At 40.5% G+C, this 19,237-nt stretch overlaps 1 protein-coding gene across 4 annotated transcripts in view; it reads right to left on the reverse strand.

Moving 5' to 3' along the window:
- The window catches only part of UNC13B (unc-13 homolog B), a 1,232,326-nt gene that overhangs the window by 995,270 nt on the left and 217,819 nt on the right, over window positions 1-19,237 (reverse strand). For all 4 annotated transcript variants that reach the window (XM_029581856.1, XM_029581857.1, XM_029581864.1 and 1 more), the window contains one exon: window positions 18,448-18,505. In XM_029581856.1, the coding sequence (XP_029437716.1) occupies window positions 18,448-18,505 (58 nt within the window). The remainder of the gene's footprint in view (window positions 1-18,447; window positions 18,506-19,237) is intronic.

Consider the following 19,237-nt stretch of genomic DNA (forward strand, 5'->3'; position numbering starts at 1 on the left):
GTACTTTAGCCACAAGAGGTTAGAGGCCCCAAAAATAGTTTTCATCAGTTAGTTAAGCACCACATTGAGGTCCTATGGTACTGCAAGTAGCTTAAGGGGAGGTTCCAATTAAAGCAAATCTGACATGAATTTGACAACTAGGTGCTGTACAGTGATGATGTTTCCTTTTACCTCTGTGCAGTTAGCATCAACTGCACAGAGGTAAACCCTAACAGAGTTGGGATTTAGTTCTGACTCCAACAGATGTACAATGTATTAAAGCAGATTGTATGTTTATTTGTTTGTTTGTTGAGTTTTATATATCGTCATTTGGTGAAGCCATCACAACGGTTTGTGGGACAAAAGAAGGGATCTAGAGTTTCTATCTCAACACAAGATTTTCTGGTGCATTCTTTTTGAAAAACTAAAAGGGCTTGAGAAACTTCACTGAAGAAACCTAAGGGGCAAATTTTTCTCTCAACATTCAGGCTGTGAGGGGCACAAATTGGATGCTGGGATGGAGAAGAATTCCCTGATTCTATGAGATCAGAATTGTTCAATTTCCCACATGACTGGTTTTCTGACAGATAACTCCTGAAAGAGTAAAAATCAAATATGTCTCAGTCCAGCAGGAGTTATAAAGATTCCATGGCTCCTTCAAAGTTTTATTAATATCAAAGTTTTATTTATATCTTTTCAACTGTGAGTTGAAGATGTAAACTGATCTTGGGTGTTCCCCACTTGAGCAAAATCTTGTTTGCCATATCCTAAGAGAACAATCACGGGGTCAATGACCCAGCTGAGCTTGTCTGCTAGGATGTTGTCCTTCCCCGCCAGATAAGTGGCTCTTAAGGATGTACCATGAAAGAAACCCCAGGTTTCATATTCTGATATTTTTCTAAAAGAAAAGGAAAGAAACGTTCCTCCCTGCTCTTTGAAACAGAACATGGCTGGACCGGGACAATTTTGCTGGCCACCTGATCTCTGAAAGTCCTTAGAGCATACAGTACACTCTTAAGTTCCAAGAAGTTTTTTATTTATTTATTTATTTCGGGTTTTTATATACCGGCATTCGAGAACGCAGTCCCATCATGCTGGTTCACATAAAACAAGGGTGTATCGTAAACATAAACTAAAACAATGGTGCAGAAAAAGGCAGTTACATATAACAGGGTGATTAGAACTTGGCAGAGGAAGAAGAGAAAGGACAGGTCATTAATTCAAACATATAAACGATAGCGGAGATGGTTAATCATGGTGTAGGTGAAGGTAGGGATTGGTATGGATGAAATAGATCAGTTTGAGTCCGGGAATGCTTGTGTGAATATCCATGTCTTTAGTCTTTTTTTGAAGGTTGAGATGCATGTTTCATGCATGTTTGAAGGTTGAGATGCAAGTTGATGTGATGACACCTTTCCTGAAAAGACCAAAGGTCCTAGGTGTGAAGCCCTTGCGTATGAGGTTCCCAACCAAGGTTGGAGGCATCCACTGTCACTATAGTTCAGTGGGAAGAAATTTGGATGGGCAATTCTTTGACCCATAAAAACAGTATCTCTGAACTGACTGGTGACAGATGTATTCCTCGAATCCCTGAATAGCTCGTTTCCAATGAGACAAGATCAGCAGCAGAAGTTGTTCCCTGTGCCAGCACAGATTCAACAGAGCAGTCAGCAGCCATAAGAAAGGCAATCGCTGCTCCTTCTTATGTCTTGCACAGAATGTGGTATGGCTTGCGCAGCCTTTGTAAGAATGCTGTGTGGGCGCACATGTGCACAGCTTAGAGGGAACAATAGTTACAACCCTAAAAATTTCCTGGGCAGCCTGGATAGAACATTTGGGTATTCATCTGCCTTATCTGTGACATTATCAGAATATGAAACCTGGGGTTTCTTTCATGGTGAGTTGAAGATGCAAAAAGTAAAAGCGAAGAACTCGCCCACTTTTTTCAGGACAAAAAAGCAAACATTCTTAACTGTCACCCCATCACCACCACCTCTGTGAATCCCCTCTCGCACATTCCCAATGCCATCCTAGACTCCCTTGATCTCACCTCCCCTAAAGAGATTGAATCCATACTAACCAAAATCAAACCTGCAACCCACTCCTCTGATACCATCCCTACAATCCATTCCTCACATCATCACCAAACCATTAGCCAGCATAATCAACTGTTTGCTCTCTCTTGGCAAAGTCCCGGATATGCTAAAACATGCTGTGGTCAAACCTTTCCTCAAAAAACCCACCCTTGACCCCAAAGACCCATCCAACTACCGCCCCATCTCCAACCTGCCCCTTATAGCAAAAATCATGGAAAAGGTGGTTAATGTACAACTCATGGACTACCTCGACATCCATAATATCCTACACCCATCCCAATTTGGTTTCCGTAAGCTTCTGAACACTGAAACCTTACTACTCGCTCTGACACCCTCCTCAAAGGCATTGACCAAGATCAAGGTTACATCCTTGCCCACCTTGACATTTCAGCAGCGTTTGATACGATCAGCCACAATCTTCTCCTCTCTCATCTTTCTGAAATAGGCATTTCAGGTACAGCCCACCTTTGGTTCAAATCCTTCCTCACCAATAGTCAATACACTTAAGATAGGAAACTCTGAATCCTCCCGCATACCCCTCGCCCAAGGCGTTCCACAAGGTTCCTCCCTTTCCTCCACCCTCTTCAATATATACCTTTTACCCCTCTGTCACCACCTATCCGACTTGGGCCTCAAATTCATTTTATATGCTGATGACGTCCAAGTCCTCATACCTATTTATTTATTTATTTATTATTATATACCGACATTTTGATCTTAATTGAGATATCACACCAGTTTACATTCAGGTACTGTAGGTATTTCTCAATCCCCAGAGGGCTTACAATCTAAGTTTTTATACCTGAGGCAATGTAGGGTAAAGTGACTTGCCCAAGGTCACAAGGAGAGACAGCAGGACTTGAACCTTGGTCTCCTGGTTCACAGTCCACTGCTCTAACCACTAGGCTATTCCTCCTCCCCTATACAAGAATCCATCACCAATTCCTTAAAACTTTGGGAGGAATGCCTCTCCTTCATAAGCACCCTCTTCACGAACATCCATTTATCGCTCAACACTACAAAAACTGAGCTGCTCATCATCTCAAATCCTCAGAACAATAGGCTAGAAAAACTGAGCTGCTCATCATCTCAAATCCTCAGAACACCAGGCTAGCCCCCCCCCCCCCCCAAGTAACTTCCCCCTCAACTCAACCACTACACAGCCATTTGTACGTGACCTTGGGGTCATAATTGACCAACAATTTAACATAAAAAAAAATGTCAGCACAGTCCTAAAAGAAGGCTTCTATAAGCTCCACGTCATGAAGAAACTCAAACCCCTTCTCCACACATATGATCTCCGCACGGTCATACAAGCAACTATCTGCGCAAAAATGGATTACTGCAACTCCCTTCTCCTGGGTCTCCCGCACGCTACCATCAAACCTCTTCAAATACTGCAGAATGCAGTTGCCAGAACCCTCTCCAATACCCATAAATCTGATCACATAACCCCTGTTCTTAAAGATCTTCACTGGCTCCCTATTCCCTCATGCATATTGTATAAAACTCTTACTATTATCCATAAAGCACTATACCACCGCAACTCCAACTGGCTTGAAGATCCCCTGCGCTTCTCCATGCACAACCGCCCCACTAGAACTTCTCTCAATGCTACCCTACACACCCCCTCCCCTCAAGATTGCCCATTTCACCTCCACCAGGGAGCGAGCCATTTCTGTGGCTGGTCCTTCCCGCTGGAATGTTCTCCCCTCGGAACTTTGCTCTGAGCCCTACCAGTACAAATTTATAAAAAAGCTAAAGACCTGGCTCTTAAGCAGGCCTTCCCAGCATAAGTCTTCCACCTTTCTCTTCCCCCCCTTTTTATCATGCTACAATACATATTTTATTTTCTCCCCTTTCTGTTGTACCTAACCATCTCCTATTATGTTTTTGTTATGTTTATTGTTATCTTCTTACTTACTGCCTCTCTATTACTCCTTTATCCTTATTAGTTAATCTATATATATTGTTATTTGCACCCGTTCCTGTTCCCTATTCCCAGTTCTCGGTATTTTCTCTTAATTCTTTGTAAACAGATATGATATACCCACGAATGTCGGTATAAAAAGGTTGTTCAATAAATAAATAAATAAATAAATAAAATAAAATAAATCATCAGGATCTGTGTGGTGACATTATCAGGATCTGGCAGAGGTTCATGTCCACCTCTGTGCCAAAGCTAATCTCGTACATATTGATTTGAAAACCTGGAAAGATATCAGAATAGGAGAAATGATCCATTCATGATCAGGCCACTAATTATCAAATATAGGCCCTTTCAACTGTAAAATGTTACTGTCTAATCAACTCTGGCATCCTCCCCCTCCCCCCCACACACTTACCCCCAACTTCTCTTTACTGAGCTGTGATTAAGAACATAAGAACATAAGAAATTGCCATGCTGGGTCAGACCAAGGGTCCATCAAGCCCATCCTGTTTCCAGAGGCCAAACCAGGCCACAAGAACCTGGCAATGGTATATGGAGGCAGCTGAGGCCCTGTATGATTCTGTACTAGTTAAACCTAATATAACTTCACGGTTTCTTTACTGACCAGAGTAAGAGAGGATAACTCACAGATGAATTAAGTTAATTTAATAAAAAGTTCTCATCTACAACTTGTTTGTTAACCCTTAATTCAACATATCCCAACCATTACACAGAAACAGAAATGACGGCAGAAAAGAACCAAATGGTCCATCCAGTCTGCCCAACAAGCTTCTTAAGGTAGTAACTGCCACTCTGTGCAGGTTACGGCAATGTTTCTCTTAAGGGTAGGAACTGTCGCTCTGTGAAGTCATCCCCAAGCCTTATGATACCCATAAAAACTGCAGCTAGCAACATTTCTTTTTACTGGATGATGAGCTTTCTTGAGGTACTTTGCTTATGGGCTTGGCCATAGAAGCAGACCTGTGCTTTTCCCCTTATGTCTGCATTTCAGCACCCAGATCATAGAAGTCAGGCTCTCTTGGTTGTTGTCTGTATTCTATTTCCCTTTCCCCCTGCCGTTGAAGTGGGGCGCAATGTTGCAGTTGCTTTAGAATCAAGGCATATTGGTTAAGGTTAGTGATCTCCATGCCCTCTCTGTTAAGGGTAGTAACCGCCACACCAGCAAGTTACCCCTTTGCACATATTTTCTCATTTCCATCCTCTGGCCTTTAGAGATCCACAGTATTTATCCCATGCCCCTTTGAATACTTTGACTGTTTTCATCCTTACCACCTCCTCTAGCAGGACATTCCAGGCATCCACCGTCCTCTCGGTGAAGAAATGTTTCCTGACAGTTCTGAGTCATCCCCCCTGCAGTTTCGTTTCATGACCCCCTAGTTCTATTGTTTTTCTTTCCAACGGAAAAGGTTCAAAGTACATGTATCATTAAAACTATTCAGGTATCTGAAGGTCTGCACCTCCTCTCTTCCAGGGTATACATAATATAGACCCTTCAACCTCTCCTCATAGGTCTTTCGATACAGAAACCACAACATTTTGGTCGCCCTTCTCTGGACCGCCTCTATCCTTTCTCTATCTCTTTTGAGATATGGACTCCAGAACTGAACACAGTACTCCAAGTGAGGCCTCACCAAGGTCCTGTACAAGGGCATTATCACCTCCTTTTTCTTACTAGATATTTCCTCTCTCTATGCAGCCACACATTCTCTGGCTTTAGCTATTGCCTTGCCATCTTCAGATCTCAAATACATATTCCTTTTTTTTAATTTATATTTTATTAAATTTTAACAATGCAATTTTGTTAGAATTCAAAAGGATACATATTGGAATCCAAAATTATACATATATTAAGAAATTAATTACCCTACATATAATTTCCAAAAAGCCAAGTCCACATAAAGGGAGGCTATAAAGAAATATTTAAAGAAAAAACACTGCACCATTTACAGCATATAGAGAGAAATAAATTTTCTTTACCTTAACATTCCACACATTCCATATACTAAGAGATTTGCTTATCTTGAAAAAATGTTTCTAAATGACTAGGATCTTGAAAGATAAATTCTATTTTTTTTTTTATAAATAACCAGACACTTAGAGGAATTTCAAAAAGAAAGCAGCCCCCAAGGAAAACACTCTAGGTTTTAACATGAGAAATTGCTTTCTCCTCTTTTGAGTATTCCTGGAAACATCAGGAAAAACCTGGATCTTTTGACCACAAAAAGATATATCTTTATTTCTAAAGATTTTCTGAAACACCAAGTTTTGTCCTGCTCACAACAAAAGACACTAAAAGTGTTGTCCTTGTGGGGTATATCATCAATGGATGCTTCTAAAAAAAGAAGTCAAATGAGATATATTGCAGGGCCAGAGTACCATCTCCTCTTCCCGTTCGGCTGTGCTCACTTTAAAACAAGGAATATAATATATCTTAGAAATAGCCATTTCCTTTGCTGTTGGTATAGTTAATACTTTGCCTATATATTTTCTGAATAATTCAATAGCTGAAAGCAATGTAGATACTGGGAAATTTAGGAGATGGAGATTCCTCATACGGATCTCGTTCTCCAAATTTTCTAGCTGTTTCTGATGAATTAGACTATTCTTCAAAAAAAAAATAGTACTAGATGACTAACAACGAAACTTGCGATTTTATAGTAGTAGATGTCATTTCTAAATTATTAATACGTCATCCATAATCTTCTACAGTACTTTAATTCACTAAACAGTTTACCAAACTGAGCAAAAGAAGAGGCCATTGATTTTTCCATGTTGATAAGTAAAGTCCATATATCAGCTAATGTAGCTTTCTGAGGATCTAAAATCTCAGGTATCAAACTTCCAAATTGTAACATAGGACTAGGCTCAGTGGAGCCAACTTCTCTTAATTCAGACTGCTGCCTTGCCATGTTGTCCATAATTACTTGTGAGCTAGCAGCCATCAGCAGAGGGGTTTCTCTATTTGTGTTGGTTAATGATGATGGGCTAGGATGCTCTGGAGACCCAGAGGAAAAAAATTTCAGGTATAATATTCCTGTTTGATTGTCTCACCCGTCGCTCCACATAATGATCCATGGGTCCTCTCACAACTACCGATCCCGGAGATGACATTACAAACTTCGTCTTCCTCTTCCTACCCATACAGAGAGGGAGCTCTCCCAGTGGGGAGAGATGAGTACAGACTGCTGTGTGGAAGAGCCTGCGGGAAGTATTGCTAACACCTGTGCCCCAATGTGATCCAGGAAGCCATGCCCCTCTGGTAACATCATCTAAACGAATCAGAGGACTCGATAAAACATCAAGGCTGCGGTGGAAAGTTGGAGGTCATACAGAGAGGGAGCTCTCCCAGCGGGGAGAGAAGGGTACGGACTGCTGTGTAGAAGAGTTTTATATACCGTCGTTCGGTTTCGCCATCACAATGGTTTACAAAGTTTCGATGTTTAACAGTGTTCAAAAATTCATATGCTTGTTAACATAGTTATCTTAGTCTTTATAAACATAGCTTGGTTGTTAAATTGTACAGGTTAAATTACGTACTTTGGATTGGTTCTGCATGTTTATATGGGCTGGTAGGGAGGGAAGTTGTAGCATAGAGTTATTGGGTGTTTTGGTAGGCTTTGGTGAACATCCAAGTTTTTAGTTCTTTTTTGAAGGTTTTTAAATTTTGTTGTGTTCTCAGTTCGGTTGGGATGGTGTTCCACCTGAAGCCCCGCCCCTCTGGTGACTTCAACTAAACGAGTTGGAAGACTCAATAAAACATCGAGGCTGTGACACTCAGCCGAAGCCACGTGCCCCTTATAACTTTTTTCTTCAAATGTTTCTTAGGAACGATTTATGGGTAGGAAGAGGAAGACAAAGCCAGATACTATTCCCCCAATATCTCTCTCTTGGTCTGTGCACATCAGTCTTTCACCGCCCCCCCCCCCCCCCCCCATCACATATATTTATTTTTGGATTACCGCACCCCAAATGCATTACTCTGCACTTCTTGGTATTAAATCCCAGTTGTCTAATTTTTGACCATTCTTCAAGTTTTCTTAAATCTCTTTTCATTCTTTCTACTCTTTCAGGTGTGTCCACTCTCTTAATTCAATATAACTCTCCATTTAACATATTCTAACAAGGCAACCACAATTCTTTACCTTCTTAAAATGTATTCTTTTTTGTTCTTTAAAATAACAGTACTACTTTTCGGTTTGAGTAGGTTGATAGAAGTTAGTTACAGATGGGCCTGATGAAGGGCATACTTAAATTAGTACATTTGTAACTATTTCAAGTAACAATATAATAAACTTGAAATGATAAAGGTAGCATAGTTAAAAAAAAAAAAAAAGTATTAACTAATTCAATAAAAATCACTAAAAATGTTTACCAACCTTTATTTCTACATAATTGATAGGCAAAAAGAGATTAGAAAAATATTTCAGAATATATTCATAAGTAGTTTCTTTAGAGTGAAGACAGTATGTTTTTGCTATCACATCTATAAGACAAATGATATCTTGTAAAGCTTGATAATTGAAAGGGCAATCCAGTAATTGTGAAGACAGATGGAAGCTTTGTTAGATGACAATACTATGTTATTAACAGGACTAGCATCCTGTTGTCATGGAGAGAATTAAGTAGTGCAATGTTTTTTGTTTTTTTTTTTATTGTTTGTGCAGTATGCACAGGACACAGTTCAGTTGCACTGGTAAATTGTTTTATAATGAATCTCTATTTAGAGATATGTTAACGCAGTCAGTGCCATGTAAACTAGTTTTAAGAGGTATAAAAGAATGTCTTTCAATAGACAATAAAATAGGATTATTTAGAAATCTTTTTTGTTTCATTTGTAGCTATTAAAAATGCTCATATGCCCATCTATTCCTTAATGAAGAGGTATTACTTTTTTTTTTTTGGATCTGGCAATTTCTGATTATTTTGGGCTTCTAGCTCAGTCAGAACCAGGGCTAGAAATTGGCAACATGGTCCTTCATTCACAGCAATATGGGATTTTTTGCCATATTTGATATCTAGGGTCAGATTGGTCTATCAGGGCTTTGGGCATGCCCTGGTGTTCTGGTCAGACCGTTTATATGATTGGCACTGATCATAGCAGCCCCATGCCTGTGGAACTGCTGTGGTTAATGCCAGGCCTCTCAGCAGCACTGCTGGCAGAGTGGAAACCTCTCCATTTAATTTTGTTTTGTCTTATTGGCCTGCGGCTCCATAGGCCTGACATTTGTTTCTCTGGCTCCCATCGTGGATACAGCCGTGGATCCATGAATCTGCCTTTTGCTTTCCCACCCCCTTGTGGTGCCTTCAATGCAGTATGGGGCTAATCACTTCATCCTTTCTCCACCACGGAGGCAGAAAGAGCTCTCACTACCTCCCCTTACCAGCCCTGCCTCAGACTATCGCTGTCACGGAAGGCAGCAGGCAGACTGCCTGCTGCTTCATATCAACCAGCTGAAAAAGCTGTTCCTCGATCTCTGCAACAGGCCAGCCCCCATCTTATGATAAGACCGCAAAAACACCCTTCCCACCCCACCCTGCATCGGGGCCTTCCTGACTTCCTCTTCCCACATCAGCACCATCAGCAGATATCCCTGTTTGGATTCCCTCTGACCATCAATGTAAGTAAAAATATATATATTTTTTTAACGTATTCAGAACAGGTAGGGGAAAAAATGAGAGAGAGTGGAAGCATTCCAGTGAATGTATGTGTCTGCATACCTCAGCGTGAGTCATGTGCAAGGAGTATGCATATGTGTGCATGACAGCATATACAAGGGAGTATGGCTGTGTGTCAGCATGTGCGAGAGAGCACATATGAGAGCACGTGTGTGCATGGAACCAGGCATGTGTGTCCGCAAGTGCATGAGGGAACATGCGTGCATGTGTGTGTGTCAGCAAGAATGTGTGTCAAAGACCATGAAGTAGCATGCATGTGTCAGATGGCAAGCATGTTAAAGACAGTGAGGGAGCATGTGAATGTACACATCAGGGAGCATGGTAGTGTCAGACCATAGGAGTGAAGTTATCAGGGTGTGTATTTATGGGAGGAGAAAGTTTGTGCAGCCCCACTCCCCACTAATCTATAACAATCTCAGGATGACTGGAAATTAAAAGTTGCCAATTATATAAAGCAGGGGATTTATTAATTCTTATTGGTTTTATTGGTTATCTGATGTGCCTGCTGTTTTAAATATTTTATTGGTATTTGGGAAAATGTTTAAAAATTATGAGTTTATTATTGATAGTCTATTCATCAACTGTTTTAAAATGTTTTCTTTTTATTAGTATGGTTTTCCTATTACTGATTATTTATATTTCTTGATTTCATTGTTTGATGTTTTATGAGAAATGGTAATATTTCTATTTTTCCATTGTTCCACTGCATACAGAGTCTGACTTCTTGCTGTTTCCCCAGTTCAGTTTTAGTTTGCACATTTTTATTTATATTTTATGGTCTCCTTACCTCAGTATTTGATGAGGTCTGTGTGCGCCATGTGTGTCCAAGGTGAGGTATTCTGCTAGCGTGTAGTTTTTGTGCAGGGATCTATAGCTGACTGTTTTCCTAATAGAAGTTGTGTTAGTGTTTTAGGGTCTGACGTAATATTTACAGTGTTGCCTTTACATAAGTAGGATAGTCATTGTTGGGAGTTTAGTTTATAGTAATTAATTGTAATTCAGTTTACTCAAGGCTTGCTGAGAGCCAAGCCCATACCCAATATGTGTTAGAATAGGCCTAATGAAATATGGGATCCAAGTGTCTTTTTACTTTTTTTTTTGGCAGAGTTTCTGGTTGGCACCACAGCAGTGCATGTAAATATAATGTACATGTTGTAAGTGATATTTTTACCTCAAAGCTGTACTTTGGATGTCCTTTTTGATGCAAAATCTGTTGTCATAAATGCATAATTTTAAAATATGTGAGGGGAGAGAGGGGCTGGGAAGTTCAAGGCTGTAAGGTTTACCTACGGTGCCTAATACCCTTGCTTCAGCCCTAGCTGCACTAGCTCTACATGGCAAAGCAGGATTCTGGAGCTGTGCTGCTTTGGGTCCTGTGATTCTCTCCAGTCTCACCCAGGGCCTAATATTTTTTGTTTCTTAACACCTCGAGGAACAACATGGATCACTTCTTGTCTGCCAACCTCTAGAGTAAGTAGGCAGTGAAGAGCCTGAGGAACTATAAAAGCAGCAGACTCTGTAGCTGCCTAGCACATGGTCAATAGGAATTCAATGAAGTGGTGTGGGGACAAGGAGAAATGGAGGCAAAGCAGAGTTGCTTACTTGTAACAGGTATTCTGCGAGGACAGCAAGATGTTAAGTCCTCACACATGGATGACATCATCGGATGGAGCCTGGCACGGAACTTTGATTTCAAAGATTCTAGAACTTTCAGACATGCCCTACTGAGCATGTGCAGCTGTAGTCATCACCCTAACTCCTAGGTAGAGTCCCTCAGTTCCTAATATAGCTAATACATGGAGAAACCAACCCCCAGGAGAGGCGGGTGGATTTCATGAGGACTAACATCCTGCTGTCCTTGGATAACACCTGTTATAGGTAACCAACTCTGCTTTCTCCGAGCAGGATGGTAGTCCTCACACATGGGTGAATACCAAGCTACAGGCTGTCCGAGAAGGACAAAGAGGGAATCCACACCTTGCTTAAAGCACCACCTCTCTCCTTTTTGCCTGTGAGGCAGCTGACCCACAAGGGGTCTAGGCAGGAAAAAGAGTTGGGTTCTACAAAGAGAAAACCATAGCAAAGAAAGACAAAACCCAGATTAGTAGCAAGGGCACCCGAGGCAGGGAAACAAACATACTCTGAATCACGGAAAACATTACAAGAAGGTTTCAGATCAGTAAACCATGATGACAGAACCACCTCTGGATACAGGAAAAAGTCCAGAGATGTAACCAAGGGAAGGACCCTTGGACGAAGACCACACAGTTTTCTTAGTGTTACAAGACAACCGAAAAACCAACTGGGGCTCGAAAACTCCCCAGAAAGAAACTGCGATCCACTGACATCCGAAGGACAGAATGTCTCTGCAGAAGTGCGCCCATGTTTAGCCAATAGGCAAAATGGGCAAAAAAAACCCCAAGCAATGCTTGGAAGAATAAGCAACAGCAGCAGGGTCTGTGACAGACACTACATGACAAGCCCAGACATAGCTGACCAGCAGGACAGCAACAAGAGTTTCAGGAGATGAAAGGCAATCCCTGAATATCACCACTAGCCCAAACTCCGAGGCTGGGAGATACGTTAGGCCTGAAGCTCAACCACATTGCACCCTGTCAAGGGCAGGGCTATCCATATTGTGTACTGGATAGTTCAGATGATCAGGAAGGCACTTTGGGCAACCTAGTGAAGTGAGAAAAGCAAAGGGCAGTATTGGCCAGAGTTTTGCAAAAATACAGGGGAAAAATGGTGTATACACAGATATTTATATTTTAAAACTTTTATATACTGCACTCTACAATGGGGTTAGATCGAAGCAGTTTACAATATCACATACATAGTAATAAAACATAAAACACAAAATTTTATTTATTTTATTTATTTAAAATCTTTTCTATACCGTCGCTAAGTTATATACCATCGCAACGGTTTACAAATAGGCACATAGACTAAGGTAAGTAAATGTAGGATATCTTACATTCTAACAGGTGCCAATAAAGTTCAGTTACAATTTCATAAATAAAATCATTATTTGAGTAATGTTGGTCAAGTCCAGGTATATTATTGAGTTACTATCGCTTTGAAATATTACTTCTTAAAAGTAGGATTGATTAAATTCATTCTCATCTGCATTAAAGGGAAAACAAATCATAAAAACAACAGGTAATGAAAACAAAATGAACAGTAACGACATCATGCCTTATGAAGTTTAGTACAGTTGGTAGTCAATCACAGACTGTTTAAATGCGATGAAACACAGGTAGGTTTTTAGATTTTTCTTAAACTCCTTAATATTAGCCAAAAAGAATCAGGAATAGAATTCCAGAGAATAGGGCCTGCGACAGAGAAGGCACGCCTTCTAGTAAGATCAAACCTAGCTAATTTGACTGATGGAACCTAGTTAAGCTTTGGAATTCATTGCCAGAGGATGTGGTTACAGCAGTTAGTGTAACTGGGTTTAAAAAAGGTTTTGATAAGTTCCTAGAGGATAAATCCGTAAACTGCTCTTACAGTAATTAATAAGCATTAGTAGCTTGTGATCTATCTAATGTTTGGGTACTTGCCAGGTATTTGTGACTTGGATTGGCCACTGTTGGAAACAGGATACTGGGTTTGATGGACCCTTGGTCTAACCCAGTATAGCATATCGTATGTTCTTATGTATGTCCTTTTGAGGATTTTATTCGTGTAATGGAGGTGTCTTGAGGGTTGATACATGCGTAGACTAGAGCATAACCAAATTGTGGATTTCTTATGTAATAGGTTGTGGATGATCAAAAGAATTTTATACAGTATTCGATGAGACACAGGGAGCCAGCATAACAAGCAAAGGGCAGGGGTTATATGTTCTTGATAGCTCACACTTACAAGGATAAGAGCAGCAGTGTTTTGAATTAGTTGTAATAGACGTAAGGCTTTAGCTGGGAGACTCAAGTATAATCATTACAGTAATCTAGACTAGTCAAGATCAGAGCATGCAGAACTGTACGAAAGTCATTTGGGTATAACAAAGGTTTGAGTCGCTTCAGCAAGTGAATCTTATAGAATGAGGTTTTTACTACCAAAGAGATGTTTTGTGACATAAATAATGTCGGAGTCTACAATAACTCCAAAACTGTGAGCTTTAGTTGTTATGGAGATGGAATGACTTGATGGTTGACATGAAGACTGAGGAACAGTGGATAGGTGTAGAATTTCAGTTTTGGAGGAATTGAGTTTGTGTGTGAATATGTGTGTGAATATTTCTCTCTCTAACACAGAAAGATGCCCTTATACAGACACTCTGAGAAACATACATTCTGTCATTGTGCTGCTGCTCATTTACTCACAGAATGAGTGCCTCGGCTCCAGAACTGCCTCATTATATAACTTTTTTTTTTACTTGCTGCTAGCCCTTCCCCAGACTTTCCTTTCCCATTCTCACCCCTTCTTGGCACCCAAACTTTCCAAGAAACTCACTGGTTCATAGGTGAACCCAGCTGACCCTTTCAGAGATGAGCCCAGCAGACAGAAGCCTCCCCAACATTGCACAGGCACTTCTTCTTGGCTCACCCCATCCCTTTCTACTCCTCACACATGGGTGACATCATCAGATGGAGCCCGGCATGGAACTTTGATCTCAAAGATTCTAGAACTTTCAAACATGCAGCTGTAGTCATCATCCTTTCACTTAAGAGTCCCTCAGTCTCTTTTCTTCTGCAGAGCCGTGTGGTTGCAGGAGCAGAGACTCTCACAGTATTCAGCTTTACTCTCTTCCTCAGTTTTTGTAAGTGATTTTTTTCTAGAGCTGCAGCTATTTTTCTCTCTTTTACATTATGGTAGTTTTATTTCTTTTCCTATTTCTTCCTTCCTTTGTCTGCCAGCTGCATGGCGGGCTTTAGTCACTGTACAGGCTGGCAGGGTCAATTTCCATCCCTTAAAAAATGATACTAAACTGTCAGTGCAGTATTATTGTGTCCTCTCCATGCTTTTTTTTTTTTTTTTTTTTTTTTTAACCTTTGTCAGATGCTGGCAGGACTGACTTACAGTCAGTTGCTGATCCGTGTAGGCCGCTGAGCCTGGGGATTTGCCTGAATTCTATCTGGGCAGGAGTTCCATGTCGTTTTACCGATCGGCATTGATAGAGGTTCTCACAGTGCAAAGATCGAGTACCACACTTTTCCTGTGAGGGGGAGAGTTCATCCTCCCTACAGGAGCCCTGGATGATGTAGTTAAATCGTAAGTGGATTGTGATAAATTGCAAGAGGACCTCACGAGACTGGAAGATTGGGTGTCCATATGGCAGATGAAATATGTGGATAAGTACAAAGTGACGCATATACGGAAAAATAACCCATGCTGTAGTTACACGATGTTAGGTTCCATATTAGGACTTACCTCCCAGGAAAAAGATCTGGGTTTTATAGACTGATATTACATTGAATCATTGGCTCAGTATGCTGTAGCAGTCAAAAAAATCAAACATTGTTAGGAATTATTAGGAAAGGAATGGCAAAACAGAGGATATCATAATGCCTCTGTATTGCTCAATGGTTAGATCACACCTTGAATACTGTGTACAATTTTGGTTGCCACAGCTCAAAAAAGATATAGTTACACTGGAAAAATTACAGAGAAAGGAGACCAAAATGATAAAGGGCATGGAACGGCTCTCCTATGAGGAAAGGCTAAAGAGGTTAGGGCTGTTCAGCTTGGAGAAGAGGGGCTGAGGGGGAGGGGATATGATAGAGGTCTGCAAAATCATGAAAGGAATTGAATGGGTAAATGTGAAACAGTTATTTACTCTTTCGGATAATACAAGGATTAGAGGGCACTCCATGAAGATATCAAGTAGCACATTTAAAACAAATTGGAGAAAATTATTTTTCACTCAATGTACAATTAAGTTATAAAATTCATTGCCAGAGGATGTGATTAAGGCTGGAAGTGTAGCTGGGTTTAAAAAAAGAGTTGGATAAGATCCTGGAGAAGAAGTCCATAAACTGTTATAAATCAATAGGGATCCCAAAATAATGTGTGGCAATACAATATAGAGTGTTCAATACATATGTCTATTACTTTATTTGTTTAAAGGCCAACAGGAAAGGACATTTGTTTGAACAATATACTCTTATTCTGAAAAGATACAAAGATACGAGTAGGGAACAGCTGCTACTCATTGCGGCATTAGTAGCATGGGATCTATTTAATGTTTAAGTACTTAGCAGGGAGTTGTGACTTGAATTCAACACTGTAGGAGACAGGATATTGGGCTTGATGGACCCTTGGTCTGAACTAGTATGGAATGTTCTTATGACTATCCAAGAGGGACATTTTCAAGTTGCACTACAAGCAGCTCTCGAAGACCCTGTCTACTTCAATGTCATATTCAAACACAAAAACCAAAGCAAAGATCAAAAAATATTATAGCAAAGGAAAAAAGGGCTGGAAATGAAACTGAAAAAAGACAATTCTTAATGAGCACTGACAAACAGAAGAGTTCTGCAGAGCAAACAAAATCCCACTTCAAAAATACTATCAGAGAGAAATCAAAATGGCATAAACTATAGAAACAGAGAAATAGTAGTCTTAAAGGAACAAAACAAAGAAAAGAAAAGGGTCCAATGAAAAATGCTTATCAAGGAGCAAAAAGAAACTGGGAGTTCGGTTCAACAACCCTACCATAATATAGTGGCACATAAGCATTATGGAATTTTCAGAGGTCTTCAGCATATAAAAGGAGAAATTACTATTTACGTGATAATTTCCTTTCCTTTAGTGAGGGGCAGGTTAATCCTAACGAGTGGGTTATACACCTCTGCCAGCAAATGAATGCAGAGCAAAAGCTGATGTCACGGCTATATAGCCCCAGCCAGACATCAGCCCGCCAGTATTCTCTGAAAAATCCAAACTGTGGACAAAGCTGACTAAATTTGAACATTATTAGTAGCAGGCAACCATTTGTGTTTCTCAACCAACAGAAACCCTGACTCGGCCAAAAGAAGGAACATATCTAGCAAAGTGAGGGGCTGATGCAATACAGTGCGCTCAGCCAAGCGCACTGTTTAACTTGCAGTCGGACGCAGGATAAATAGGCGCTAATCCACCCCCAATACAATAGGGGGATTAGCGCCTATTTAACGCGTGTCCGACGTGGAGTGAATGAGATAGCACTCATCACATGCAAATGCATGCGAATGAACTATTACTCATTCATTCCAAATGCAAAAAGATAAATGTGCGGATTGCCTGTGGCACTCACAGGCAATCCCCTGAAGGGAAATGTATGTCCACCACCTGCTGGAGACCAAGAACGCTGGCGGGCTGATGTTGGGGCGGGTCTGTATAGCCAAGACATCAACTTTTGCTCTGTCTCCATCTGCTGGCAGAGATATATAACCCACTTGTTGGGATTGACCTACACAAACCCAAAGGAAGCTCCTGTCACCCCTCAGCAACACTATTAAGGATGCTTATCATAGTGACATAGAAGATGGTAGCAGAAAAGGACCTAACCTTAAACAAAGCAGCAAGGGGGTAACCTAGAATGGCATTTACAAACCTCAACACCTTGCTGGGCAGAGTAGATGGACCACTTCAGTCTTTACCTGCCATTATTTACTATGTTACTATTTTATTGTATAATTGGCCACCTGATCTGCCCAGTTGCCTTCCTAAAATCTTCAGTAGATGATCATGTAAATTCTTATACTTAGCCTCTATTACCCTCCTTTGGTACACCATCTCAAGCATCATCTTACTCGTTGGCTTTTACAGGTGCCATACTTAATTGAACCACCAAGCTCCCCTCTTATTTCTTTCCACCAAGCTTTATAAGTCAAAAAGTTAACAAAATTAGGGCCTGGTTTACTAGAGCTTTTCTCCCATTCTGTGTCTATGTGAAAAATGCTTAGTAAATGAGGCCCTTAGTGTGTCCAAATATGTAGCTGTCCAGTGCTTGTTGGGGATGGAACCATGGCCATTCTGTACAGATGATCCCAGTTTTTTGGAAGCCTGATGTAGTTGTATCATTGATATTAGAGCTGAAACAATGTTTTTCCTAGCATTCCTAGAAGCCCAATGCAGCCATACTACCACACACTGCATGTTGGCTTCTATTCTCCCCTCTTTGGTCCACTAAAGCAGTATTCCCCAAGTTGGGATACTCCCTAACCAATCTGGTTTCCAAGATATCTACAAAGAGAAAAATGTGCATACCTTCAACAAGGCATTCTGTCCCAAGCATATTTAAACTGGCAAGGTTTTGGTTATTGCTACGTCTGCTGGTGGATTGTTCCAGGTATTTACCACCCTCTCAATAAAATAGCATTCTCATATTTCCTCTGAACCTTCCAAGCAACTTCAGATTATGATTCCTTTTGCTTGTATTTCCTTTTCAATAGAAACTTTTTATTTTATTTTGCTTTATTGAAGCCTGTGAAATATTTGAATGTTTCTGTCATATGTCCATCTCATCTTTCTCCAGTGTGTATATTTTTACTATCTTAAGCCTCTTTTTGTAGGGTTTATGTTGCAAAATTTGAATCAGTACAGAAATAAATGACATGGGAAGACAAAGTTTTCTTGTCTTACAAAGTTATTACTTCTAGTTCAGCAGAACTACTGAAAATCACCAAGTACAAACACCATATTTTAGTACATTTCCAAACATTAACTAAAGCCTCTTTTTAAAAATTTTTTACTGAGTACAAATAAATGAAAATGAGAATGATTAAAGACTTCAGGGTGAAGAGAATATCAACTTACAGCACTGGGAAGCAGCAACAGACAATGGTTTCTTCTGAACTTCTTCTCTAAATGAATACTAAATAGAAAAAGAAAGCATTAAATAGTAGACTTTAACCTTTTTAGTTAGTGACATGAAGGTCCTACAGGGTGGTAGAAAATATTTGCATATATTGGTTTTCTAATCCAGTGCTTCCCACTTCTTGTGACCCCACAACCAGTTTGAGTTCAGTATAACTACAATATGCATGGGAATGTTGTATACACTGTATATGCAGCATATGCAAATTTACTTCAGATATTCATTGTTATGCAGAAAAATTTTATAGACTGAAGGGTGCTGAAGACATGTTTGGTAATTACTATTCTATCTATATTCTACAGAGAATAATGGTAGAGAAGTACATTCATTTGAAACGAATGGGAAATCTAAAATAAATGTCATTTTCAGTTTGGTTTGTTCCAAATAAACAAATGGACAGGGGTTCATAAGGGTGCTATGAGCTGGGGGGGGGGGGAGAGATGCCCTGGGCACTGCATCACCCATCCTGCTGCAGCCATAGAGAGGCCCAGCGGCCACAGTGGATGCCATCCAGCTATGGCCAAAGACAGGCCCGGGGGCTGTGGTAGACCCCATCCCGCCATGGTCAAAGAGAGACCGAGGGAGGGGGGCATCATCAGGTGGGCACTTTTTGCACAGGGTGCCATTTGCCAAAATCCAGCCCTTGTCTAATTCTCTAGACACCCAACCAAAAAAAAATAATCAAATTTGCTTGACACGAGTTTCCTCGGGTAAAACAATGCTGTTTCG

Source organism: Rhinatrema bivittatum, chromosome 1 (genome assembly GCF_901001135.1).
Source record: "Rhinatrema bivittatum chromosome 1, aRhiBiv1.1, whole genome shotgun sequence".
In the NCBI taxonomy this organism is placed as follows: domain Eukaryota; kingdom Metazoa; phylum Chordata; class Amphibia; order Gymnophiona; family Rhinatrematidae; genus Rhinatrema; species Rhinatrema bivittatum.